This window comes from Lissotriton vulgaris, chromosome 6, assembly GCF_964263255.1.
Source record: "Lissotriton vulgaris chromosome 6, aLisVul1.2, whole genome shotgun sequence".
NCBI classification, from domain to species: Eukaryota; Metazoa; Chordata; class Amphibia; order Caudata; family Salamandridae; genus Lissotriton; species Lissotriton vulgaris.
The window spans coordinates 1075056206-1075082372 of record NC_141694.1 but is presented as its reverse complement, the minus strand read 5'-3'; the positions used below and the strand labels follow the sequence as shown (position 1 = coordinate 1075082372).

The window sequence follows — 26167 nt, the reverse complement described above, 5'->3', positions numbered from 1 at the left end:
GTGGGTTCCCTTGTCACTTCTAACAATATCAAAGTGTCAGGCACCTACGTTTTCCACAGAAGCAGATTGGTGCCAAGTTCCAGCTCCCACCCCAATAGTGCATCTGCTTCAGAATCTTCTAAAAATTGAACCAGCAACTTAAATTGGATGTAGGGGGCGGGGGTGCGGGGAGAGACCGCAAATGGGATAAAGAAGAGACTGCTCTCGCCTTCTGACTGTTCTCCTCTATAGTTGAATAAATTTTCAGTATTTGCAGAGCACAAACTGTTGCCCCTAGGAGCTTCTGGGCGATGAGGTGCCCTGTCTTCGTCTAAAAGCTAGGCCTTGAGCTTCTTTCTGAATTTCGCCAGGGAGGAAGCGGTTCGGAGGTGGAGGGGGTTCCAGGTCTTAGCGGTGATGTAGGAGAAGGAACGGCCCCCGTTGCAGCACTCCGTCCATCATCTCCTTGTGTTTGCTTTGCTCGCCCAAAGTTGGCAGGGTATGCTCAGACGTGCATCCCTTGCTTACTTTGCCACTGGATTCAAGCTAACCTGGCTGATGAGGGGTGTTAACTCGAAACCGGTCCCAGGACGCTTGTTTCCGGTTCAGGGAAGACCTGGCTTGACAGTTCGGGCTCTACCGTTCCCATGAGGCACAGGGTCAAGACTGATTTACATATAGCTGGGTTTGAACTGAGGCGGCGAAGTGAGCTAAAGAACTATGATGGATTCAACCCAGATCTGTGACTGGGAGTGAGTGTTTGAAAAGTGTCAGCACTCCGTCCATCAACTCCTTGTGTTAATTTAGTTCGCCGTAAGTTGGCAGGGTATGCCCAGACCAATGTTCCCTCTAATTTTTTTCCTCTGTGTGCGGCAGTGGAGGTTCTCTGTGCGCTGCAACCATGGCTATGTGCGCCAGGAACCAAACCGTACGTGTCTGCGGCGCCAAATGGCACTCAAAACGTTTACTTTAAAAAACAAGCATTAGAAATGCAATAGGTCTCGCAGCATTAGAGTTAGTGCTTTTAGAATTGTTTATGGGTTTTTTTGTAAATCTTTAGCATGAGGTTGAGGGTGAGTGAGGGTGAGGGGTTGAGGGTGAGTGAGGGTGAGTGAGGGGTTGAGGGTGAGGGTGAGTGAGGGTGAGTGAGGGGTTGAGGGTGAGTGAGGGGTTGAGGGTGAGTGAGGGTGAGTGAGGGGTTGAGGGTGAGTGAGGGTGAGGGGTTGAGGGTGAGTGAGGGTGAGGGGTTGAGGGTGGGTGAGGGGTTGAGGGTGGGTGAGGGGTTGAGGGTGAGTGAGGGTGAGTGAGGGGGAGTGAGGGGTTGAGGGTGAGGGTGAGGGTGAGTGAGGGGTTGAGGGTGAGTGAGGGTGAGTGAGGGGTTGAGGGTGAGTGAGGGGTTGAGGGTGAGTGAGGGTGAGGGGTTGAGGGTGGGTGAGGAGTTGAGGGTGAGTGAGGGTGAGTGAGGGGTTGAGGGTGAGTGAGGGTGAGTGAGGGGTTGAGGGTGAGTGAGGGTGAGGGGTTGAGGGTGGGTGAGGGGTTGAGGGTGGGTGAGGGTGAGGGGTTGAGGGTGAGTGAGGGTGAGGGTGAGTGAGGGTGAGTGAGGGGTTGAGGGTGAGTGAGGGTGAGTGAGGGTGAGTGAGGGTGAGTGAGGGGTTGAGGGTGAGTGAGGGGTTGAGGGTGAGTGAGGGGTTGAGGGTGGGTGAGGGGTTGAGGGTGAGTGAGGGTGAGGGGTTGAGGGTGGGTGAGTGAGGGTGAGTGAGTGAGGGTGAGTGAGTGAGGGTGAGTGAGTGAGGGTGAGTGAGGGTGAGTGAGGGTGAGTGAGGGTGAGTGAGGGTGAGTGAGGGTGAGTGAGGGTGAGTGAGGGTGAGTGAGGGTGAGTGAGGGTGAGTGAGGGTGAGTGAGGGTGAGTGTGGGTGAGTGTGGGTGAGTGTGGGTGAGTGTGAGTGAGCCTCACTACTTCCAGGATGTGCAGCCCAGGTCACTTTGTATGTACGTCTTATTTTGACATATATTGCTGCTTCGTTTGGTATACTAATCCATGCAAATTTGAAAATAATATTTCCTAAGAGACTTGCTTAATTTTACTCACTTTCACAATAAAGGACCTGGTCACGTTTTGTTATCACTTTACTGCACTTGCCACATCACATGGACGTTTAATCTTGTAAATGCATCATAAAGACAGACCCCCCCCCCCCCCCTTTAAACCAGGCAGCTGGGTCTTCTTTTCAGGTGAAGTGACGACATTCTCCCCACAGTCCACCAGTCGAGATCAAACGCTCATTCAAGCTTTTAAAAATACATGGTGGCCTAGTTTGGACGTTAATATAGCCCAGACCCCTCTAGGTTAAACATATTACATGACAGTACAGGCACACAAAGGCTTTATTGGCGCTGAGGAAGGGTCTGGCTGCTGCACTCAGCTGGTGTTTGGGGCCGAAGATTTACTGAGAATGACTGAAAAGGGAGATTTTTCTTCTCCTGGAAGGTGATAAATCTGCTTCCTTGGCTACTGCAGAGGACCAAGTGGAAGAGCATTTGCTTCAGTTCTAAGGCCTGGGGAGAGAAAATGTGGCTGTGGCAATTGTTCCCGATGCTTTCCTATTCCTTTTAAATTCTGTTGACAGTTCCTTGAGTGAAAAGAATTTGAAAAATAAACAAAGTCATTTATAAAGACGGAAAATAATGAATCCAATATACAGCTTTGAAGTACCTTATGGTATGAGTTTGCTTTTCCTACAGGGATTTAATTCTTCCCCCCTTTCTTCCCCCCCTTCTTCCCCCCCTTTTAAAAATAAAAAAGCTTTACTAACAAGCATTGGCAAAGTTAATAACGTGGCACTCTCATTATAAAAGCCCGACCTATTTAGTACTTTGTTGTCACCCTCATTCAAAGTGATCTCATTTGCGAAAAGAGATTCGTGACACAGAGATATGCCGAGGATCACACAATTTAGCCAAGTGATCACAGCAGGATTCTAACACACTGGTATAATACACAATTCAGCCACTAGATTAGGATTTATTTATTTATTTATTCATTTATGTATTCCACCAAGCGAGACTATACAAAGAGCCTGAACAGATAAACATCTAATTTTATTTGCGCAGATAAAGTTCCTGTAGACACTACAGGATGTCTATCACCAACTGAATGGCTTGCATTTAAACTCAGAAGACGGAGTTGGCAGTGGAGCATTGTGAGTTTCTGGTCAACTTCCTAGGGAGTACTACCAGGATTACAGTTGACCACCAAGCAAAGGCTTGAATCAAACAAGTTAAAGTTCTGAAGCCAAAACACTCCACTAGAAAGGGGAAAACGCACAGAAAGAGTAAGCTAAAATTATTGGCCGTAGAAGTGCAAGTCAATGGGTGGTACACAATGGTAATTGGTGCATAAAATGGTTGGGTAAAGTGATCGGCTGGTTTCTAAATAAGGGGGCACTGGGGCAGGAGCTACTAGGAAAGTAACCTGTACCGCTATGTAGTACGTAAACTAAAGAGAACACTGCCCTTTTTAAGGTAGTTTTAATAGAAGGCTCCCGAGTCTGGATTGTGTTGGGACATTTGAGTGATTAAGGAAACGGTGGTGACCGAAGGCACTACAAATGACTTTGTCCCTTTTTTAGCAGTTCTATATGTGGGCACTACCCATCATGGAGCAATAAACATTGTGCATACTGCTGTTTCACTCCTATTTGCAGGAGCCAAGGAATGAATGGGAGGTTTTAGATAGAGGGATTAGTGGGCTATAACAATGCAGGACGGTGGTGCAATGTGTTGAGTGAGGAATGTAATAAACTCGGTCTCTTTGATTCTCTATATCTAAGAGCTCCGACCAACATAACTGAGACTATAGTACAAAAATCAAGTTCTCAGCCTGACAATATTTCTGATGCACATTGCAGGCCATGACTCATTTAGCCACAACACCCTGAAGGTATGCTTGACATAACTCAGTCATTCACATCACCAGATTGTACAGCCTGCATACCCCTTTAAATGTCCATGGAGTACTGCAAAGCTAATTAAGCATCTAGCATATGCAGATGCTCTGTCCCTTATGTTGAAATGCTTAACAGGGAGCACAACCTTTGACGACACCTGCGGCTCCCGGACAACAGAAAACCTCAATACATCTCAACCATAAGAATTAGCGTTTTCTTGGTACTTACTGCATTTTCAGGATGGAAGATGTAAGAAGCGGGTGAGTTGTCCACTATTATAACTTTGCTCAGCTCTCGTCCCAGTCGACTAAGATCCTTTATATAATTTCCTCTGTGATTCCCCCACAAAGTTCCTTGCCGAAAACGTGCAGGCGAGGTGCGACACGGCAGGACGGAAGGAAGAGAGGGGAGGGGGAGGAGAAATGCGACACGGCGGGAGGGGGCGGGCAGGGGAGGGGGCGGAGAGGGGAGAGGTGCGACACGACGGAAGGAAGAGAGGGAGGGGGAGGAGCTCAACCATAAGAATTAGCGTTTTCTTGGTACTTACTGCATTTTCAGGATGGAAGATGTAAGAAGCGGGTGAGTTGTCCACTATTATAACTTTGCTCAGCTCTCGTCCCAGTCGACTAAGATCCTTTATATAATTTCCTCTGTGATTCCCCCACAAAGTTCCTTGCCGAAAACGTGCAGGCGAGGTGCGACACGGCAGGACGGAAGGAAGAGAGGGGAGGGGGAGGAGAAATGCGACACGGCGGGAGGGGGCGGGCAGGGGAGGGGGCGGAGAGGGGAGAGGTGCGACACGACGGAAGGAAGAGAGGGGAGGGGGAGGAGAAATGCGACACGGCGGGAGGGGGCGGAGGGGTAAACAAAGACGGACGTGCACGCGCCCGTGAGTTTTAAGGTCAATGCGCATGCGCATAAGCTTAATGCGCATGCGCATTGACCTTAAAACTCACGGGCACTGCAAGGAATCGCCACGATTCCTTGCAGTGCAGATAAAGTGTGGATAACTCGCAATAGTCTCGCTTTGCTCGATGCGCATGCGCATCGGCAACAGGCGAGACCTAATGAAAAGATCGTGCATTTTCACACATACAGAGCCAAAATGAGGGTCTTAAAGGCAGTTTGCAAATTTATTGTATTGCCTGTATTTTCATTGTTGTGTCTCTGACTGCTGTTGTCGGTCTTCCCCGCTGCCTGTACGTGGTCCGTGCCCCTTTTTCTTCCCTCTGTTCCCCTCGCTGTCCCTGTGCTCTCTCTGCCCGGTCTTCCCTTCTGTTCCCCTCGCCTCGCTGCCCCGTGCCTCTCTGCCCGTTCTGCCTTCTGTTCTTAGCTGCCCCTATATTTCTGTATTCTGTATTTTGCCTGTGTCATTAGTTTTTTGTGCCCGTCTGCCCTCTGTGCCACTCTTTTTTGTGACCTTCTGCCCTCTGTCCCACTCGTTTTTGTGCCCTTCTGCCTTATCCACTTCATTTTCCCCTCGTTTTTTGTGCCTTTCTGCCCTCTGTTCCACTCGTTTTTGTGCCCTTCTGCCCTCTGTCCCACTCGTTTTTGTGCCCTTCTGCCCTCTGTCCCACTCGTTTTTGTGCCCACTCGTTTGTGCCCTTCTGCCATCTGTCCCACTCGTGTTTGTGCCCTTCTGCCCTCTGTCCCACTCGTTTTTGTGCCCTTCTGCTTGTGCCCTTCTGCCATCTGTCCCACTCGTTTTTGTGCCCTTCTGCTTGTGCCCTTCTGCCCTCTGTTCCACTCGTTTTTGTGCCCTTCTTCCCTCTGTCCCACTCGTTTTTGTGCCCATCTGCCCTCTGTCCCACTCGTTTTTATGCCTTTCTGCCAACTGTCCCACTCGTTTTTGTGCCCTTCTGCCCTCTGTTCCACTCGTTTTTGTGCACTTCTGCCCTCTGTCCCACTCATTTTTGTGCCCTTCTGCCATCTGTCCCACTCATTTTTGTGCCCTTCTGCCCTCTGTTCCACTCGTTTTCGTGCCCTTCTGCCCTCAGTCCCACTCGTTTTTGTGCCCTTCTGCCATCTGTCCCACTCGTTTTTGTGCCTTTATGCCATCTGTCCCACTCGTTTTTGTGCCCTTCTACCCTCTGTCCCACTCGTTTTTGTGCCCTTCTGCCCTCTGTCCCACTCTTTTTTTCCTTGTTTTATGCCTCTCTTGCCTTCTGTTCCGCTCGTTTACCCAGCCACTGTGCCCCCTGCGGCCCCGCCCTCCTGACTGCCCACTGTGACCTTTTGTTTAAATATTGCTGTTAATCGGAGCCCCTTCACGGGCTCCGATTAACATCAATATTTAAACAAAAAGCCACAGTATGCCCCACGCTTTAATAACAAAAGCGTAGAGACAGTTTCCAAACACAGCGTGTGCTAAAGTACACGCTGTGTTTGGAAAGTGTCTACGCTTTTGTTAGTAAAGCGCGGGGCAGACTGTGGCTTCTTGTTTAAGTAATGATATTTATCGGAGCCCGTGAAGGGGCTCCGATAAACAGCAATATTTAAACAAAAGGCCACAGTCTGTCCCGCGCTCCCACATAGCCACCAGCCCCCCACCTCCTTACCTACACTCGTCATGTTCCCGCTGCTCGCTTCTTCAAAGCGGCCGGCGGCAACTCTCTCGCGCGACGTCCTGTGTGCGCGCTCCTAGTGAGTCGGTGCGCGGGGATGTAAGGAGAGGTGCGCGCGCCCTAGAGAGAACGGTGGCACAGACGTGGGTCCCTTGCTCACTTTGCCACTGGATTCAATCTAATCCAGCTGATGACTGGGGTTACCCTGAAACCGGTTCCAGGATGTTTGTTTACGATTCAGGGAAGACCTGGCTTGGCAGTTCGGGCTAGACTGTTCCCATGAGGCACAGGGTCAAGACTGATTTGCATATAGCTGGGTCTGAACTGAGGTGGCGAAGTGAGCTAAAGAACAATGATGGATTCAACCCAGATTTGTGACTGGGGGTGAGTGTTTGAAAAGTTTCAGCACTCCGTCCATTATCTCCTGGTGTTTGCTTTGTTCACCCTTTGAGACAGCCCTTGACCAGAAGTTTGAACTGTACACTGAACACATGCTGGGAACTCAGGAGATGCTGATTGAGCAAAAAATTAAAACTGGACTCAAAATCCAGAAGAAAGGTGGGAGAGAAGGGAGGGGAAAACAATGAGGAGTGTCACCTCGACAAAATGGGGAATGATCAGCACAACACTGAAGAGATTCACAGTGTACACTCTGTAGAAGTGGTCAGTTCAAGTGTGCATTAGTGAACTTCAGCACTCAAGACATTCAATGCATCAGCTTTGTGAGATGTTGCTCCTGAAGCTTGTGACCTCTTAGAGGATAGCCAGCAGTCATTTTGGAAGATCTCTTTGTATCTTTTTTCCAAAGACATTTCCATTGTTCGGCAGCAGGACTTTTTTTAACCGAGCTTGTGACTTAATCCTGACCCAAAACACACTTAGAGAATAATGCAGCTATACTACTTTCATTCCGGACACAGAGTACTCCTATTTTTGTTAATTAAGTTAATTGCCATAATTGAGTTGCTGACCCACTCCATTTTTGTTCTTTTTTAAGTCTGGGTAGGGCAGTGATTTAGTTTGTTGACTCATGCTGGCCTCAAACATAATTTTTTTAAGACTACCTTTTTATCAATTATCATATGTCAGACAGACAAACTGTACGAATTAAGGTTGTGTAATAATTTAACATAAAGCACTAACCTTTGCCGGTAAAAGGGAGTGAGAATGAGGTATTCATCCAGTGACTGACTAGCACAATGCAGAACTAGGAAATCTGGGTTCAAGTGACGGCTCCCTAACTTGACCAAATTTTTTGATCCGATGCAAATCACAGTGCCTCCTTTGGAACAAGTATCACATTTGAGGCTTGTTTAGGGAATTAGTTTAGGTTGTGGCCTTTATAAAAAACGAAATTCACCAGTCTATGTTTCAATACACCATTGGTTGCTCATCAAACATTAACAATACTGGCCATATGTATGAAGCACCTTACAAACAGTCATCGGTGGTGGCAAAAAGGACATGCTGTAACTTCTTTTAACAGATGTCATTTCATTGGTCCAATCAAATGTATTAAAGTGAAGTCAAAGTGTTCAACAAATCACCTATTTTTAATTTGAAAGAATCTTTATCAAATTTGTATTTCATGTTTACAGTGTCACATTTTCCAGCTAAATCTTCAGATTGATCAGATCACGTTCTGGCTCTTAGAGCCAAGTCAGACCCCTTGCTCGGCTCTACCTCTAAATTAGAAGAGTTGCCATGCTCTACTAATTGAGCAGTGGCCTTTTATTGGCTTAAAGCTATTAGTTGAAAGCAACTTTGGGAACTTCTCACCTTCTCTCCATCCACCCCAATTCTAATAGCCTGTATTAATGGCTTGTGGTGGCAGTTCAAGACTTATCAAGACTGCCATCTAATGGTAAATATAAATATTTCTTTCAGTCGCTGTATTTTTCTGTCAAATGGAGCTCTGTTTTTGTACGCTTAATTCACCAACTTGATTGTTACAGCAAGTATATATGCTTCCCCATTAAAAGGAAATACACTAAAAAGAATATATAACTTGCACCCGAATTTAGATGAAAGCACCAGAACGACTTCAAAACTCCAAATGCATGAAAGTAATGAGAAATAATATGACATTTTTAAAGCCCTTCTCAACAAGAGGCATCTGAAATACGTTCAAATACAGTATTTGGTTAGGCTCCAGTAGCAAGTTAACTAAAGAAAACAAGCATTTCAAAAGGAAACAGCCACCGCAAAATATGACAAAATCTAAGAAGAAAGATTACAAAAAATAGGGGGAGAGATTTACAGATATAAAGCTAGAGAAATATAATAAAATGGATAGAATGCAACTGGAAAGTAAGGTGAATATTGGAGAGAAGAGATGGGGTAACTCATTAAAGATGTATCCTTATCAAAAACACATACTATTGAGGTTTGAATGACACCTCCACATTGGAAAATAAACAATGTTTAGACGCATAGGTCATAGAAAATATTATGGCTGAAAATAAATTTACAGTAATACAATTACCTTAAGCAGACCTCTATGGAAGAAGGTTAACCCTTTGTATAACAAAGCAATTGGTTGATTTCTGTGAAGTTCTAAGGAGCTCTGGAAGTCTTCGTGTGCAGTTGAATAGTCCTGTATTTTAACAGAGGAATTAAAAAAAACAGAGGTGGTGGGTTTTGGGAAATCATATTAAAGTAGAAATTGAGATGCAAATAGATTATATGCAAATATTATTTTATCCCAAAAAAAACAATTAACCTTCAAAATCAGCATTTAAATAAAGCGAACAGATTCATACACCTTTACTAAAAACAATCAAGAAGAACAGTTTGGGGTACTTACATTCTCACCAAGAACACATAATTCTGCATTTAAAAAGCACATCTGGAATTCTGGTTTATTTTAACCTCTCACACTGATGGAAAGGGGCATCATGCTGTCATGTTTGACAAGCACTGGCAAAGCAAATAGGTTGCGCCTTTAGTATGAGAGTGGAGTGTCAAGCTACTAGCTTTGCCAATGTTTCTTTGCAAGACATTTGTTAAATGGGGAAGAAAGCCCGGCTCACTGGCGTAGAGCTGGGCATGGAATAAGAGTGCCTAGTGGGCCACTTTTGGTAAGTAGAACTGGCGCAGAGGGATGAATCGAAAGCCAGGTTAAGGCGCCTGATGCCGACGCTCACCAGACCCCAGAAAAGGTGTTGGTTGATATAGACAGCAGGACGGTGATCATGGTAGTAGCAAATATTCTAAACGAGAACTTTGAAGGCCTAAGAGAAGAAGGGTTCCATGTGAACAGCAGTTGAGTATGGGTCAGTCGGTCCTAAGAGATGGGTGAGCGCCGTTGGTAAGGGACAGGCGATGGACTCTGTTCCCCTCGCCGATTGAAAGGGAGTCGGTTTCAGATCCCGGAGTGGCAGAGTTGGGCGCCCTCGCAGAGTCCAGTGCGGTAATGCAAACGATCCCAGAGAAGAAGGTGGGAGCCCTGGGGAGAGTTATCTTCTCTTTGTGAAGGGCAGGGCACCCTGGAATGGGATCGCCTCGAGAGAGGGGCCTGAGCCTTAGAAAGCGTTGCGATTCCGGCAGCATCCTGTGAGCTCTCGCTGGTCCTTGGAAATCTGGGGTAGATGGTTTAAATCTCACCCCAGGCCATACCCATATCAACAGCAGGTCTCCAAGGTGAACAGCCTCTGGCATGTTGGAACAATGTAGGTAAGCGTAGTCAAGTCAGATCCGTAACTTCTGGATAAGGATTGGCTCTAATGGCTGGGTCAGTCGGGCTGGGGTGAGATGCGGGCTGGTTGAGTGCCGCGGATGAAGGAGGCAGCGCCCTCCGGGGTGGCAGTGACTCTGGATGCCAGCCGGGCCCTTCCTGTGGATCGCCCCAGCTGCGGTGGTCATCTTTCCCTGTGCCCCCTCCCTGGGGGCACGGCCGGAGTTCTGCCCCGGACCGCGCCTAGTAGCCGACTTAAAATTGATGCGGACCAGGGGAATCCGACTATTTATTTAAAACAAAGCATCGTGAAGGCCAGAGGGGGTGTTGAGGCGATGTGATTTCTGCCCAATACTCTGAATGTCAGAGTGAAAAAATTCAATGAAGCATGGGTAAACGGCTGGAGTAACTAGGACTCTCTTAAGGTATCCAAATGACTCGTCATCTTATTAAGGACAAGCATGAATGGATGAACGAGATTCCCACTGTCCCTACCTACTATCTAGCGAAACCACAGCAAAGGGAACAGGGTTGACAGAATCAGCGGGAAAAGAGTCCCATTGAACTTGACTCTAGTCTGGCACTGTGAAGAGACATAAGAGGTGTAGGATAAGTGGGAGGCCCTCAGGCTGCCGGTGAACTGAACTACTCTTATAGTTTTTCACTTATCCAGTGAGGCGGGAGACGGGCCCTGTGGGGCTCTCGCTTCTGGCTCTAAGTGCCCTGCGGCAGTCTGGCGCTCCGGGGACAGTGGCAGGTGGGGAGTATGACTGGGGCAGTACACCTGTCAAATGATAAAGCAGAAGCAGAATGGCAAAAGCTCGCTTGATCTCGATTTTCAGTATGAATACAGACCATGAAAGTGGGGCCTCATGATCCTTCTGACTTTTTGGGTTTCAAGCAGGAGGTGTCAGAAAAGTTACCACAGGAATAACTGGCTTGTGGTGGCCAATCGTTCATAGCGACGTCGCTTTTTGATCCTTCGGTGTCAGCTCTTCCTATCATTGTGAAGTAGAATTCACAAAGCGTTGGATTGTCAACCCACTCATAGGGAACGTGAGCTGGGCTTAGACCGTAGTGAGACAGGTTAGTTTTACCCTACTGATGATATGTTGTTGCAGCAGTAACCCTGCTCAGTACGAGAGTAACCGCAGGTTCAGACATTTGTAGAATGTGCTTGGCTGAGGAGCGAAGGGGGCAAAGCTACCACCTGGGGGATTATGACCGAACGTCTCTAAGTCAGAATCCCCCCTAAACCGTAACAATACACAGTGCAGTGGAGCCTTGGTTGGCCTAGGATAGCCGGCCTCTTGGGGCTGGTGCGTAGAGCCGCTCGCTTGGGGAACGGAGCGCAGAAGGAAGGGAGCCACCTCCATCACCCTAAGCGCACCACATGTTCGTGGGGCAACTGGTGTTAAATTATTCGTAGACTACCTGATTCTGTGTCAGGGTTTCATATGTAGCAGAGCAGCTACCTCGCTGCGATCTATTGAAAGTCATCCTCTGAGCCAAGCTTTTGCCTGCGTCCATGGAAGCTTGCGGGCACCCCTCCACCACACACAAGGTGGGTCCCTCTGCTTCCAGGCCGGCGGGAGGGACACTGGGGGGAGCACGGGCCGGCAGGAGGCTGCCGCCACAAAGTGCCAGCCGGCACTGGGGCCTCCCCCTCCCGCCCTGCGCCACCGGGTGCAGGGATGGGGGCAGGATCTCTTGCGAGTCAGCAGGGTCACCAGATGGCCGGGATCATCCCCCTTATTCACTGCTCCCACACAAGTCGCAGGGAGGCGAGCAGCCCCGGGAAAGGGGCCTCCAGAGCAGCGGCCTTGGAGCACCTAGCTACCCTCACAGTCGTTGGACTGCCATGCGACTGGGTCCGTTGGTCCCAGAACATCGGGTAGCTGGGTCGTACCAGGCCATCTGGTCACCTGGCTGGGCGACCAGATGGCCAGCCGGGCTAACTCCAGCTTTTATCCTCCCCTGGGGTTCTGTAAGCCCCCACTATGTGGGGCCTAATAGTCGAGGAAAAGGGGCTCCCTGGGCAGGGCGATGGGCTGGACTTAACCCTCCTTGGCTCCTCCCCCTGGGCTCCAGGAGGGTGGAAGGCACCCAGTCGAGTCAGCACCCTGAGCCAAGGTATGGTGGTGACAGTCACTAGCCAAGGCAGAACAACTGCAGATTGGGGAGGAATCCCTTGCTCCCGGCCCGCTCGCACCGGTGCAAGGAGTGGAGACCAGCCCTGCGTGAAGGCCCAGGCCCCAAGGGCACCGAGCTGGAGCAGGAGCCTGTGAGAGCTCAGAGAAGGCCTCAGAAGATGACGCCTGGGCCCGGTCTGGAATGGCAGTGACTGTTGATGTCCCAAAACACCCAAGAGGCGCGGTCGCCAGGCCCGGTACATGACTTACCCTTCTCCTAAGGGCGAGCGGGGCCTGGCAAAGAGAAAGCAGCAGGACCAGGAAACAACCCTCTCCCCAGCTTCTCGAGATAGGCTGTGAGAGCGTCCCTCGGCCACAGTCCCAGTGGGGTCCATGTTCAGTGCTGCCAAGCGCTTGGGGGGTGGGGACTGGGCTCTGCGGCCACAGGCAAGGTGGTCCGTGCCCGGGGAAGGCCCAGACCGGACTCTGGTCGAACGGGCAAGGTTGGGCATATGTGGTAACGTTGGTGGCTTGGTTGGAAACAACCGACCATGGCCTCGGTGAGGGTTTCAGAGCCTTAGAGAAGAAAGGACCGGACAGAGCTGGGCAGTGTCAGGGCGCCAGCAGGCCCCGGCCTGCCAGCCCACCAAGGACCCGGGCTCCATACCACGGCCTGCAGTATTTCCGGAGGGGATGCTGCCCCTGCATGGCTGGGATCAGAGGATTTGAAGGGTGCCCTGGGGCCCCCACTGGGCCTTAGGCTGGGTGCCTCTATCCGGGGCACCCTCCCCTAGCTGGGTCCCACTTTGCAAGGGGCCGGAGAAAGCTCCCCCAGCCCGGCTGGGCTCTGGCAGGCCCCGGGGTGATTCCATCCAGCCCATGGAGGTTCACCCTGCTTGTGGATTTATTTGATCAAAAGGCTATCATAGAACAAGTTGCTTACTTTGGTAACGTACATTCAGGTAGAGACTATCTAGCTGTAAATTACTCACCTTTTAAATATTCACCAGGTGTCAGACTGGATCCGGAAGCTGTTCAACAGCACCTCTGTGTTCCGGAATGTGGTGCATTGTGGCTCCACTCTGAAAACATTCCACTCTGAAAAGGATATGCTGTGCCTATATAGGCGCCACTCCAGCGTGCTGATGTCAATTGCTTTCGAGACTGTACCCGCCATCCCAGACACATAGGCTCAAAAGTAAATTGGTAGATAGTATGCAGATTCCTAGAATTGGGAATTCATTAACAGATCGACTCCAAAAACAGAATGGGAAGGATGAGAGGGTTGGTGAGGAATCTGTTGCTAGATAGAGTCTCTACCAGTAAGTTGTTCTAGTGATAGACGCTATTTAACATATACATTCAACAGCTTGCCACTATTGTGCAAGATTTGGCATTTCGGTTGTCTCTTACGCAGATGACACCCAGCTGATTGTCTCTCTGTCTATTGGTCCCAACCAAGGAAACCAACAATTGGTTCAGTGCTTCAACAAAGCGTCCCACTGGATGTCGAACTGCTGCCTTAAGCTAAATGGAGAGAAGAAAAAACGAATTATACTAGGTAACCTGGCTCTACCCAGACCACTGAATAGTTGGCCAACCTGTATGGGTATTCCTCCTGACCCCAAACCCGTTATAAAAACTCTAGGTATCTGGATGGATAGTACCCTTGCAATGGACTACCAAGCAAATAAACTGTCTAGAATCTGCTTTGGGCTAATAAGAATGATCAGAAAGATATTGTCACTCATCCCAGAGCAGTAAGAAAAACGGTCATTCAGTCCCTTATAGTCTCGACTATGGCAACTCTTTTTAACTAGGCTCACTGAAATATGCTACAAAGAAACTTCAGGTTGTGCAGAATGCAGCAGCAAGGATCCTGCTAAAAATCCCTAGCTACATCTCCATAAGAGAATCTCTCAATCAACTTCACTGGCTGACGATTGCGGTAAGAATAAAGTTCAAATCCCTATGCATTACACACAGGGCCATAAATAATAAAGGCCTAGTAAAATTTAGAAATCTGATATCCGCCCACGCCCTCACCAGGCTTTTAAGGTCCTCTCTCCTACACCTTCTCCGTGCAACCGGAGTCAAAAGATCAAGATGGGGGGAGAAGATCTTTTGCACACCTGGTACAGATACTATGGAATGAGCTCCCACTTGACCTGAGATCACTGCAAAATGAACTCTCCTTTAGGAAAAAACTCAAGACCTGGCTGTTTCTCCTAATTCACTAATGAGCTTTGCTCTTACTACAGCACTCGCCAGCGCGGGGAAGCCCTTGGGCAGCCATGCGCTCTTCAAATCATAAATACAAATAGAGATTTCTAGCAGCATATTCCTCACCTTTTCACTAGATACCAAAGAAATACCTATACAGAATTTGGACTGTGGATGGATTCAAACCAGATAGTACTGAAGGACCGAGCGGGCAAAATGCCCCTCTTTGCAAAACCAACTATCCAGGCAATAATGCTTCATGAACCTAAGGAGGGATGTCCACATAGTCAACTGGAAAATGTCTACGACAGGGATTCCTCATGCCAACGCAGTGGTGGCAGCTTTTACCGAAGTAGAATGAGCCAACTGTCCTTACTGAGGTTGCTTTTTGCCAGTGCATAGCAGATCTTAATGCAGACACCGATCCAGCAGGAGATGTTTTTCTGTTGCATTGCCTTTTTTCACTCCACCGAGCCCCATGAAGCTCTGATCATCCACCCAGTGGTCTCTGTTACGACTGATGCAAAAGTTCAATGCTCTCTTGGGTTCCAGGTAGTAAAGCCTTTTCTCCTCCTTAGAAGGGTGATGTGGCCCTAAAGAGGAGACGGCCCCTGCGGGAGAGACGAGCCGGTGAGTAAAATCCGGCTGGGGGGAAGAACAGAGATGCCCTAGAGCGGAGGGCACAGACGTTTGGCCCCAAGTGTTTGCTCGGGCCCAGAAAGGCCCACATTTTGTTGTTTAGGGCGGAGGCGATGTCGGGGCACGTTGGCGGTGCCCGCCCTCCCCCCGTACCCATAACAGGGCAGTGCCCATTTTCAGAGCGGCCCCGATGGCAGCGGGCCGCTCCAGCCTATGGGGGCATAATTGTTTTAGGGCCGTGTGGCTCCCACGAGGTCCCCATTGATTTGCAGTCCCCACGGGGGACTTGGGACACATTATTTTCAGAGCTTTGGTGGCTCCAACGGGGCACAGTTGTTTTCACAGCCTGAGGGCTCCAGTGCTCTGTCTGTGGTGTAGTGCCCGCATTATTGATTTCCAGCTGCTCCATGTTGGCAGGGGTCAGCTGCGATGAGGGGCATGACTGATTAAGGAGCCAGTGTGCCCCTAGCGGCATATGTTGTTTCCAGAGCCTTGGTGGCTCCAGCGACAGGCGCAGTTTTGTTTCTGAGGGCCAATGAGGGGCCCTGTCGCATTTTTGTTGATTCACAGCTACCCAGCAAGTAGTGGGCAGCTGCACAGTTTAGGCGCAATGTGAGTGAAAGTCCCTGGGAGGGACGGAGATGGCACAGAGGTGCCAGGCCTTCTACAGCTGTGCAGCACTTAGTGCCAGCTGCAACATTTAGGCCCTGTTACTGTTCCCAGCTGCCCAGCAAGTAGTGGGCAGCTGCAACCGCACCGGTGCACCCCTGACTTGTGCTGCATTGGCAGCGCGCCCTGACATTCTGGACACAGGGTAGTTGAGCCCCTTCTTAGATGGCCAATTGGCCAGGGTGCTGGTATGTGATTTTTGCGCAATGTGATGTTACTATGTTTATGATGGTAATTGCCTAATGTGATTTATATGCTAAGTGATGTGGTGCTAGGAAATGTAATGCATTTAGTATGTTTTACGCACCCTGTATTGATACCTCTAGAGATGGTTTTTCCTGTGGAGGTTTGTGTTAGTGAGAGTTTACTTCACTGTGAGTTACGCCCCTAAATGTGAGTTATGCTTAGGAGGCAGAGTCTAATGTGTTTAGACTAATGAGAGATTGCCTACTGTAGTTATACTGTTTAGGCCTAAATGTGATTGCTGCGTAATGTGCTTTGCCTTTATGCTTGTGTTATACTTCTAAAGGTGCTCATGCTTAGAAGTTTGCTTTGCCTAGTATGTTATACTAGAGAGGTTATGTGTCCATGCGTGATCTAGGCCTATGGTTATTAGTATTGCGTAGTGTGTACCTACCTGTTACCAGTGGTTACTGGTTGTGATCTATAATTGTTATTTGGTGTAACAGTTATTCTAAGTGCTAGTTCTACTAAGTGCTGATTCTGACAGTGGCCCACGTGGCCCTGTCCTGGTGTAAATAATCCCTTGTGAATATTGCTGTGCCAGTTGGCACAATGTATATTGTGTGATTACTATCTGATGTGTTTTGACAATACAAAAGTTATTTGTATATAACCTTGTGTGGAGTTCCTTTTGTGGTGTGCCTAGGATGTTGTTGCTGTTGTGTGCGTGCGCAAATGCTTTACACATTGCCTCCGGGATAAGCCTGTCTGCTCGTGCCAAGCTACCAAGGGGGTGAGCATGGGTTATCTTGGCGTGTGACTCCCTTGCTCTGACTAGAATGGTGGTTTCTGCCTGGCTTTGGTGTAAGCCTTAGCCAACCAGAAATCCCAGTTCTAACAACTGGAATATGGAATTAGGCATTCAACACCACCATCCAGTCTCAAGTGTTGAGGGCAGACAAGACATGGGCCAGGGTGAGCATTTTGAATCTCCTTCTGGTCATAGGCTTTGAGAAAGCGTGGATATAGAATGGGGAGTAATCCTTTGTCCTTCGTGTGCACAAGAAAGTAGCGGAAGTAACAATTACGCCTTACTTCTGGCAACATCACCGTCTCAGCAGCCCCTTTGGTCAAAAGGGCTTGCATTTCCTGCTGCAAAATGGAGAGATGGTCCTCCATCAGTCGCTGAGGGTACGGTGGAATGTGCAGCAGAGAAGAGAGAAACAGCAATGTGTAACCCTTGGGAACAATCTGTAAGACTCACCAGTCTGATGAGAACATCTGCCAGCCCGGTAAGGATCAGTGAATTCTGCCTACCACCGGGTGTTGTGTGCTCCTGCAAGAGGGCACTAAAGAGGTTTAGAAGATGGAGCTGGTCAGCGATACGCTGGGCCGTAGGGGTGGAGGACACAATGGCCTCTGCTGTACAATTGCTTGGTTCCCTGTGGGGGCTGGATGGGTTGGCTTTAAAAGGTGCCTCAGCCAAAGCTGTGAAAGGAACATTGAAGTTGGAGAAGTAGGGCGGAGAGGCCCTGAGAGCAAGCAGTAGTGCTGCATTCTTTAAAGATTCTAAAGAGCGGAATCAGCTTTTTCCCTGATGAGGCGAGTCCCTTCAATGGGCATGTCTATCTAGGAGAACTGGAGGCCACAGTGTCCTGCAATGCTTTAAGTTGATACATTTCAACTACTTAAATCCCATGTAAATGACCCCCATGTGCCTGAGCTGCATTGACCCTGCACGCTTGGATGCATGCCCACAGTGTGGTGCTAGGGGGCAGATTTTCTGCACCTGGCATGGAGCTGCCCTGAGGTCCACTGTTTTTGGACCCGGGTGGTGGAGTTGGTAAGAATGAGAACAGGTCGTGGGGTACAGACAACCCGGCTGCATTGTCTACACAGACATGTGATGAAGCCCAAGTAATGCAAATTGGAGTACAAATTATTACAACTCCTCCTGGACTTCGCTATGCGCAGGGTGGCGATAACATGGATGGAAAGCTCCCCCCACGCTGGATGACTGGATGAGGGATGTGCGCAAGTGTTATCTGATGGAGGAGGTTCATATGAAAGCTTGTAGGAGGGATGAGACGCTAGAAGAGGATCTCAGGACTTGAAGGGAGTTTTGTCACATGTTTTTAAACACTGGGGTGCACTTAAGTGATCAGCATGACTTGGATGCTAGTGGATGTTCAACTGAATAGGACCCTTGTTGACATTCTGATGTTCTTATGACAAGCTCAGTGCTGTCGGATAACTGGTAAAGCATATAGTCCATGTACTATTTTTTAAATCTTGCACTTTGTCATGGATCTCCACCCAACTGCAAACATTTTCCTGACAATCTCTGCCTAAATTGGTTTTACTGTTTGTAAAAACGAAAAATAAATGTTTTAAGAATAAGAAGAAAAGGAGAACTGGAGGTTGCCCTGCATTGTGGCGAATTGCAACACTGGTGCCTACAGCCTGCCCAATGGAATAAGTGGTGTCCAAGCCACAACAAACACTGAACTTTGCAGCATCACATGACCATTTTGGATCGCCTGAGAAAGGACAGTGCAAAGGTCTTCGTGGACACCAAGGAGGACTTATGCCACCGAATCCCACTGAGTGTGTGAGTATCTTCTCAACAAGTAACTGGTATTAACAGCTCGGTGGGCAAAGCTGGTAGGAGAAAAGACACGTTTACCAAATGTTTTCACTCGCTTAGATTCCCAATCAGGTGGAGTGGTGGGAACTGTGTTGGATTTAGAACGACTAGTGGAAGCCTCCACCATTGGGCTTTCTGGTGAGGGGTGCTGCGAAAGAAAAACTGGGTCACCTGGAGCAGGGTGATGGCGCCTGGTAATTTTTCTAATGACTGAGGGTCAAAGCAAAGTTATGCCCAAGCCCCCCAAAAAGTATCTAACAGTGCCTCATTAAAGGAAAAAAGGGGTTCAGAAGATATTTGCGCCGGATGAAGGACTTTGGTCAAATCATTAGTTTTCACCTCCAAGGTGGGAAGTTGGTGGTCAAGTAATTCTGCCGCTCTACACATTACTATGGTGTAGGAGGGGGATTTTTCTGTGCCTGGACCAGATTGAGAAAACAGACCTGTCTCCAGAGAGCTATTGAGGCCACTGCTCTCCTGTAAGTCCTTGTACCAACTAAAATCTTGGTAGGGCTGAGTGAACTTATCAACTGGGCCATAATCATTATCCAAGTCAGTCAGAAAGAGATAATAGAGTGAATATTGTCTAGGCTGTACGTTAAGTGGAGGAAGCAGCACCTCAAGTGGATTTGGACGAGACATCACCCGAGTTTGGACATACATCGAGTTGGTTTTGGAAAGGACAATCAGGGCAGCGTCTTCAAGCGGCAAAGTCTGCTTCGGTGTTGATGTGCCTGAGCTGGTGTGTCGTGGTGCCAGTAGTGGAGGTGTAATGAGAGCGGAGCAAAGTATGAGCAGAGAGTCCAACTGGCCTCAGAAGCAACTCCGCCAGAAGTATCCTAGGTGGAAGGCCTCTAGACTCCTTGGAAACGAAGGCGAGCAAGAGCTAGTCAGCGAGGGCCCAAAGAACAGGGGCTGCATGCCTACACGTAACTCTTCGATCTTACACAGCATGGCTGAAGGCCCGGAAACTCAGCTATTGCCGGAACCAGTTGCAGAATTGGTTGCAGAGTTGGACGATTTTCGGAGCGAAATCAAGGATAGCATTGCACCTGTGCAAGTTCAGGCAGATAGGAGTAGCGTAAGGGAACGGATTCCCACTCTGACACCAGGCTTCAAACTATATCTGGACATTTTTAAGCAGTACCCCTGCGCGCCGGAAGGTGGCGTTCTTCGGCTCCGCATTGGCATTGCCCGCTTGAGAAGTGATGTTTGAGCTGCCTGTATAGGCGCCACCCCAACATGCAGACATCAGTTAGGTTTTTGTGACTTTCCACGCCAGAAGTGCGGAGCCACGAGCAACAGTGATAGAGACTGGTGTGCATGACTAAAACCCTTAGAAGGGTAACCCTTAGAAGGCTGACCCTACTGTGTAATCAGTTCGCAGAGAGGAGGATGGTAGGGTCATAAGAAATCTGAAGCTAGATAAGTCTCTACCAGATAAGGTGTTACCGAAGGTAAGAAACTTGTTCATCTGATTAAGACTTCTAGCCATAGGTTCCTTACCTTAGTATAGATACCCAAGCAATATCTCCCCGGAGTTAAGTCTGCGGAACAGATTTTAGACCAAAAAGTCCTGCAGGACCAAATGACGGTCACAAGGGACTTGACCATCCATGCAGCAGTGCTTAGTAAACATTTACAAAGATGCCCATGTAGGTGCCTGACAGGTGTCCAGTACACTTCCTGAGTTAATGCAGTCGTCACAGCCTTGGCTCTGGCGGAATGAGCACACAAGCACTCAAGGGTCTGCTTTTTCACCAATGCATAGCAGATCTTTATGTAAAGCATTATCCATCGTACAATGGCCCATTTCGGTAAGGCCTTCCCTTTCTTGACTCCTACCTACCCTACAAAGAGATGATCGTCAACCCAGAACTTTTTGTTTCGTCAAGGTAAAACGACAATGTTCTTTTTGGGTCTAGGCAGTGCAGTCTCTCCTTTGCTGTAGAAGGATGAGGAGGAGCAAGGTGATATTTTGGCCTACATGGAAGAGCGTTGCAGCCTTCAGAATGAAGGAGCCAATTGTTTGTGGTCGATGTTATGACCACTATAAAAGCAGTCTTAATGGTTTGCAAATTGAGTGGACAGTTGTGCATTCAGAAAAGCCAGTACCAGATATAAGTCACATTGGGGCAATGGTGAATGGCTTGATATAAAACATATGTTGAAGACCTTAGAGGAACCAAGTCACAAGTGACATGAAAAAAAGAAGGTTGGTCCGGCAACCACAAAAAACACTAAATTGGCTGATAAATAGGCCTTATCTGTGCCCTGAGCAGAGTCCTGCTGGGCCATGGATAGAGCAAACAGTAAAACCTGACTGAGAAAAGTTTGCAGAGTGAGGGTGGATGCTCTTTGATGCACACCTTGCCACAAATTTGTCCCAGCAGCAGGCATATACCGTTGTGATGAAGAGATGCCTGGCTATCAAAATGAAATCAGGGACTTCGGGGGAAAATGTTAAAGCCGTCAACTCTCGCCAATTAATATCCTTGCAGAGGGTGAGCAATTTCTGGTATGGGACCCTCCTCTGTTGTTGCGACATAAGATCCTCCTGAAGGGGCAGCCCCACCGGAGAAACGATCTTCATGCTCAAAAGCTTGGGATTCCAGACTCTCAGTGCCCAATCTGGAGTTGCAAGAATGACTTGGGCTCGGTCGTTCTGCTCTTCTTTAGAACTTTGGGCATGAGTGGTATTGGCAGAAATATGTACAGCAGTCAGGAACTCCATTCAAGGTGAAAAGTGTCTCCAAGCGAGAGCTGTCTCGGAAACTCCAGCACGCAACGGCCGTGGCAAACAGATCTAAACAAGGATCTCCCTACTCTAGAAAGAGACCATGAAACACCTCCAGGTGGAGCCGCCATTCCTGATCCGCTAGGCCTCAACAGCTGTGTTCATCCACCTGGGCTTTCAGAGAACCTGCCAGGTGTGGAACCGCCAGGGAAATGCCTTGGCATTCCAGCCATATCCAGAGATGCAGTGCCTCTAGGCAAAGGGTCCACAACACCACCCAAGCCTGTTTGTTGCAGAACCATAGGACGGTGGTGTTGTTGGTGAACACCTTCAGCAGACTTCCCCTTAAAGAAAGAAGAAAACCATTAAATGCCAATCGGATCACTCGAAGCTCCAGCAAGTTGATGTGGTCCCAAGATTCCGCTGGAAACCAGGAGACCCGAGTCCTCTGATCTCCACATCTCCCAGTTGGCCACCTCAGCCCAGAAGTGACACATCTGTCCTAACAGTCAACTCTGGCTGGTAAAGGAAGAGGAGTATTCTGCTTAGCCAATTGTGGTTCTTCAGCCACCATTTCGGAGAGATTCCCCTGATACTGTGCCCACTTGAACTTCAAGTCCCACTGCAGAGCCCACTTACGGCAACGAGCATGTGTCACTAGCAGGATGCAGGAGGCTTTGACACCCAACAGCCTTAGAGTTATTCTCACCAAAATACAGGATAGAGGGTAAAGTATCGGAATTATGACTTATAGCCTGAATATCCTGGACTCGCCACTCAGAAGGATTGGCCCAAAACTGCACTGTGTCTGGTATGGTTCAGATTAAAGGGAGCCTCTGATAGGGAGTTAGGTGTGACTTTGGCACATTAATAGTAAACCCAAACGAGTGCAAGAGGTCCACTGTAGTCTGGAGGTGGGAGATGACTCCCGGAGCGAGCCCGCCTTCAAAAGCCAATCGTTAAATTAGGGGAAGACTGAAACCCCTGCTCGCCCCAGATGTACTGCGACCAATGCCATCACCTTTAAGAACACCAGAGGGGCACTGGTATGGCCAAGGGAGTGTAAGGCAAAGGGAAAGTGCTCTTGGCCCACCATGAACCACAGGTAACACTTATGGGCATTCAGGACGAGGATGTGGAAGTATGCGTCTTGCACGTCCAATGCTACCATCCGGGCCCCAGGTCAGACAGGAGCTAATGTGAGCATTTTTTACTTCTCCTTTTTCAGGAAGAAGTTGAGATGGCGCAGGTCTAGCATAGGATGAAGGCCTCTATTTTCCTTGGGCACCAAACAGTAGTGTATATAGCAACCACGACCTCCGTCTGATGCCAGCACTGTCTATATGGCTTCCTAGGCCAACAGAGCTAACACATTCTGACAGAGCAAGGAGAGAGGACCCTCAACCAGTCGGTCATCAGTGGGTGGCGGGTCGTCCAGAAAGGGGATGGCGTAGCCCTTTTGGACTATCTGTAAAACCACTTATCAGATGTGATTGACTGCCAGTGAAGCAGGTGATGGCGTATCTTGCCTCCCACTGGATACCGATGGTGGTATGAGGGCAAACTAAAGGGGTTTAAAGGCGGCAACTGCCGGGTGAGTGGTTGACCTCTAGCTAGTGGCCCCCATGTGGTCTGAGAGAAATCCCGTCCTCAGCCACAAAAAAGCTGGGAAGTCCATTGGCCTTAGTGGCTGGGAGGGAATGGATGCAGTAGGACACCACTTCCGTAGCCACAAAAGGGGTGAAATGTAGACTGGGGTTGGCAAGGGGCAATGGATAGGCCCAAGGACCTGACCGTAGCTCTGCTATCCTTGACGCGCCTGAGCACACAGTCTGACTTCTGACTAAAAAAGATGAGAGCAATGGCATGTCATGTGTGAGGCTTGGACATCCCCATAAAAGTCAGTGGTTCTCAACCAGGCACTTTGCCTAAGGGCCACTGTCAATGAACTTGCTTTGCCCAGCGAGTGAATAATGTCAAGTCCACATCTGATGGGGAACTTTGACGCATCTCTCCTATGAGCAACAGCTTGGGAGACTACGGCTCAGACCTCCTCTGAGACCATGGGCAGCACGTGTGCAACTGAACCCCAGATCGTATGGGTGTATCAGCCCAAGAGGCACGTGGGGTTCACTGACAGCACTGATAGGGTGGCAGAAGAGAACATCCTCTTCTTAAAGGTGTGTAGACTCTTGGATTCCCTATACGGTGGAGAGGTAGGCCATGCCAGGGTTGACTCAGAAAGCAGAGGCTTGGACCACCAAGCTCTCTGAAGTGGGGTGCTAGATGAGGAAACTGGAGTCCACAGGAGCAGGGCAATGATGGCTGGCAATTCTCATGTGCACAGAAGGCACTGTGAAGTGTCAGACCAAGCCGAAAGGGCATGTGTAAGGGCTTCTTTAATGGGACCCGAAGGAGATGCAGTGGGGCCCAAAGGAGATGCAGAGGGGCCCAAAGGAGATCTAGACAGGCCTCCAATGTATAAGGTGCATGGCCTTAGAGAATGCTTTTAGTTGGGCGGGGGTAGCTCCAGGAAAGTCAGGGAGGCCTGGAGCAGACCCTGGCACGGGCGGAGCCAGGCCTAGAGTGCTGACGCTTCTGCACCTCATCCAAGGACTTAAACGGGCATGGTGAATTCGAAGACCTCTTCGACTTATTACGGTGGGACTTATCTGACAGCTTATATTGTGAAAACGATCATCGGGAGCGAATCTTTGTGCGGTCCAGGAACTGTGATCATTAGTGCTGCGGGGTCGTTCGAGATCCGGCTGCGAGGAGCTTGGAGGTACACTCCAGCAGCGCCTTCAGGTGCGTGGTGCAGCAGTCCTCGCATGTCTTGCAGTCTTGGTCCTACTTCAAGCATCAAAGAGTGAGTTTCTCACAGACATCTACCTGTCACAGGTATTACATGACTTGAAACCTGCTGGTTTCTTAGTGGACATCCCTAGCATACCAGGAGAAAAAAATCCTCAAAAAAGTGTTGATAAAAAGTTTGTCAAAACCAGGGGTAGCTCTTCACGGATCTGCACTGACAGGCATGGAAAGAAAAAAACTGACGTCAGTGCACTGGGGTGAAGTCTATACAAGTCCTCGCAAATCACAACTCACGCAGATGATGCCTATGGCTAGAAGCCCATTAGTTCTTTTTTAGCCAGTTTCTTACAGGGTGTAAAACCTGTTGTCTTTGGGGGTGACATCACTTGCGCACAGTAGAATTTTAGAGAAAATGTTAGATAAATGTCCCTGAGCGACAAGAGGGAGCTCTAGATTCACGTTTGGAGGTGCGGAAAGAAAAACAGATTTCAGCACACAGGAGTGGTGCCTATATAATCCCTGCACATAATTTCTGGAGCGAAACCTCGTCAGTGTGGAGCAGCAAGGTGCAAAATTGCAGCATGCAGAGGTTACTGCTGAAAAGTTTCCAGATCCAGTCTGATGCCTGGGGAATAATCAAAAGGTGAGGAATTTGCTTCTAGAAAGTAATAGATAAGCAAAATACTAAGATATAATTAACTCCTTACACCCGGTAGTAACCATCGGCCCACTTATCTGAGTAAGTCTCCCAACCTCTCAACTGAATAGGAATTGCAAAGAGGAGGTATGTAGAATTTGCTGACAAACTTACACATTGGATCAAATCCAAGACTAACTGTTTCATCTTGGTTGGACAGTTCAAAGTCCATTTTAGTTAAATTATTAAGCCCCAGAAGCTCCAATAGAGGCTATACAAATGGTTTTGTCAGACTCTGGACCTGGTGAATGCTTAATACCTGTAGTTATTGAAGTTCACTATAAATTTATATTAAAAATGGCACTTGCACTAGCTTTCTGGAACACTGGACAACGAATTAAAAAACAAATGGCAGAATGCAAATAAGAACCATTAATTCTTAACTTGCCCCTTACATTAAGCCCACTTCATCCAATTCCACAGGCTTCCTTGATTTTAGAAGTACTATCAACGCCTTGGCACCTGTCTTTCAGATGCCTAGGAATATCTCTGATCCAATACAACTTGGGATTCTATACAGGCAAAACTACACTTTAACAGCTGTGAACAAAGTGTCTTCTCGTGGAATGTGTCTGGTCTGGGGTGTAAGATGAGGGAGCACAACTGGCACCCTTCTAATCTCACAGGCGTTGATGTATTGCTTTAAAGAAATCTGGGTGGTAGACCCTCCTCATCTTAATAGATATTCATTCTATTACATGTGGCCGTTAAGGGTCTCCTGCAGCTGCTAACATGGGTCTTACCCAGGATAAAAACAAACATTACCCAGGTAGCCACTAGTAGCCCTTTACGTTATATCTAGTGGAGTTGGAATCTCCAGGTGCATTAGATGCCTTACATGATGGCTTCTGATAGGCCTTGAGAGTCTTCAGGAGGTTCCTCAGCCAATAAAAACATCAAAGAGAACAGCAACTTATTAATTGTTGCCCATGACCATATTGAGAAACTATTAACGGAAGGTTTGACTTCTAGAATTCCCAAAAGGCTGACTGGGGATGCTTGCTAGAGTCAAGCGGACCGTGTTGAAAGGACTCCTGCAGCAAAGCTCAGTTTAGTGTATTAAAAGGCCCTTTAATCCAACAGGCCCCGTTCCTACATTTCATAACTTTAAAGCCACCACTTTCATCAAACATTTTATGGTCAATATTGAGGCATAATACATTGTTGGCAAATGAGAGAAGGCTAAAGAACGAATATGACAACTTGCTTATCAGTAGGAGTATAGGCAAGGACTGGCACCCTGTGTTTGGGATTTGTCTG

At 48.5% G+C, this 26167-nt stretch overlaps 1 protein-coding gene and 1 pseudogene across 2 annotated transcripts in view; one reads left to right on the top strand and one right to left on the bottom strand.

Annotated features, from left to right (window-relative positions):
- Positions 1 to 26167, bottom strand: part of TTC13 (tetratricopeptide repeat domain 13) — a 1386998-nt gene that overhangs the window by 1080206 nt on the left and 280625 nt on the right. For both annotated transcript variants that reach the window (XM_086927141.1, XM_086927142.1), the window contains exon 8: positions 8976 to 9086. In XM_086927141.1, the coding sequence (XP_086783267.1) occupies positions 8976 to 9086 (111 nt within the window). The remainder of the gene's footprint in view (positions 1 to 8975; positions 9087 to 26167) is intronic.
- Positions 10153 to 11684, top strand: LOC147708434 (28S ribosomal RNA; annotated as a pseudogene).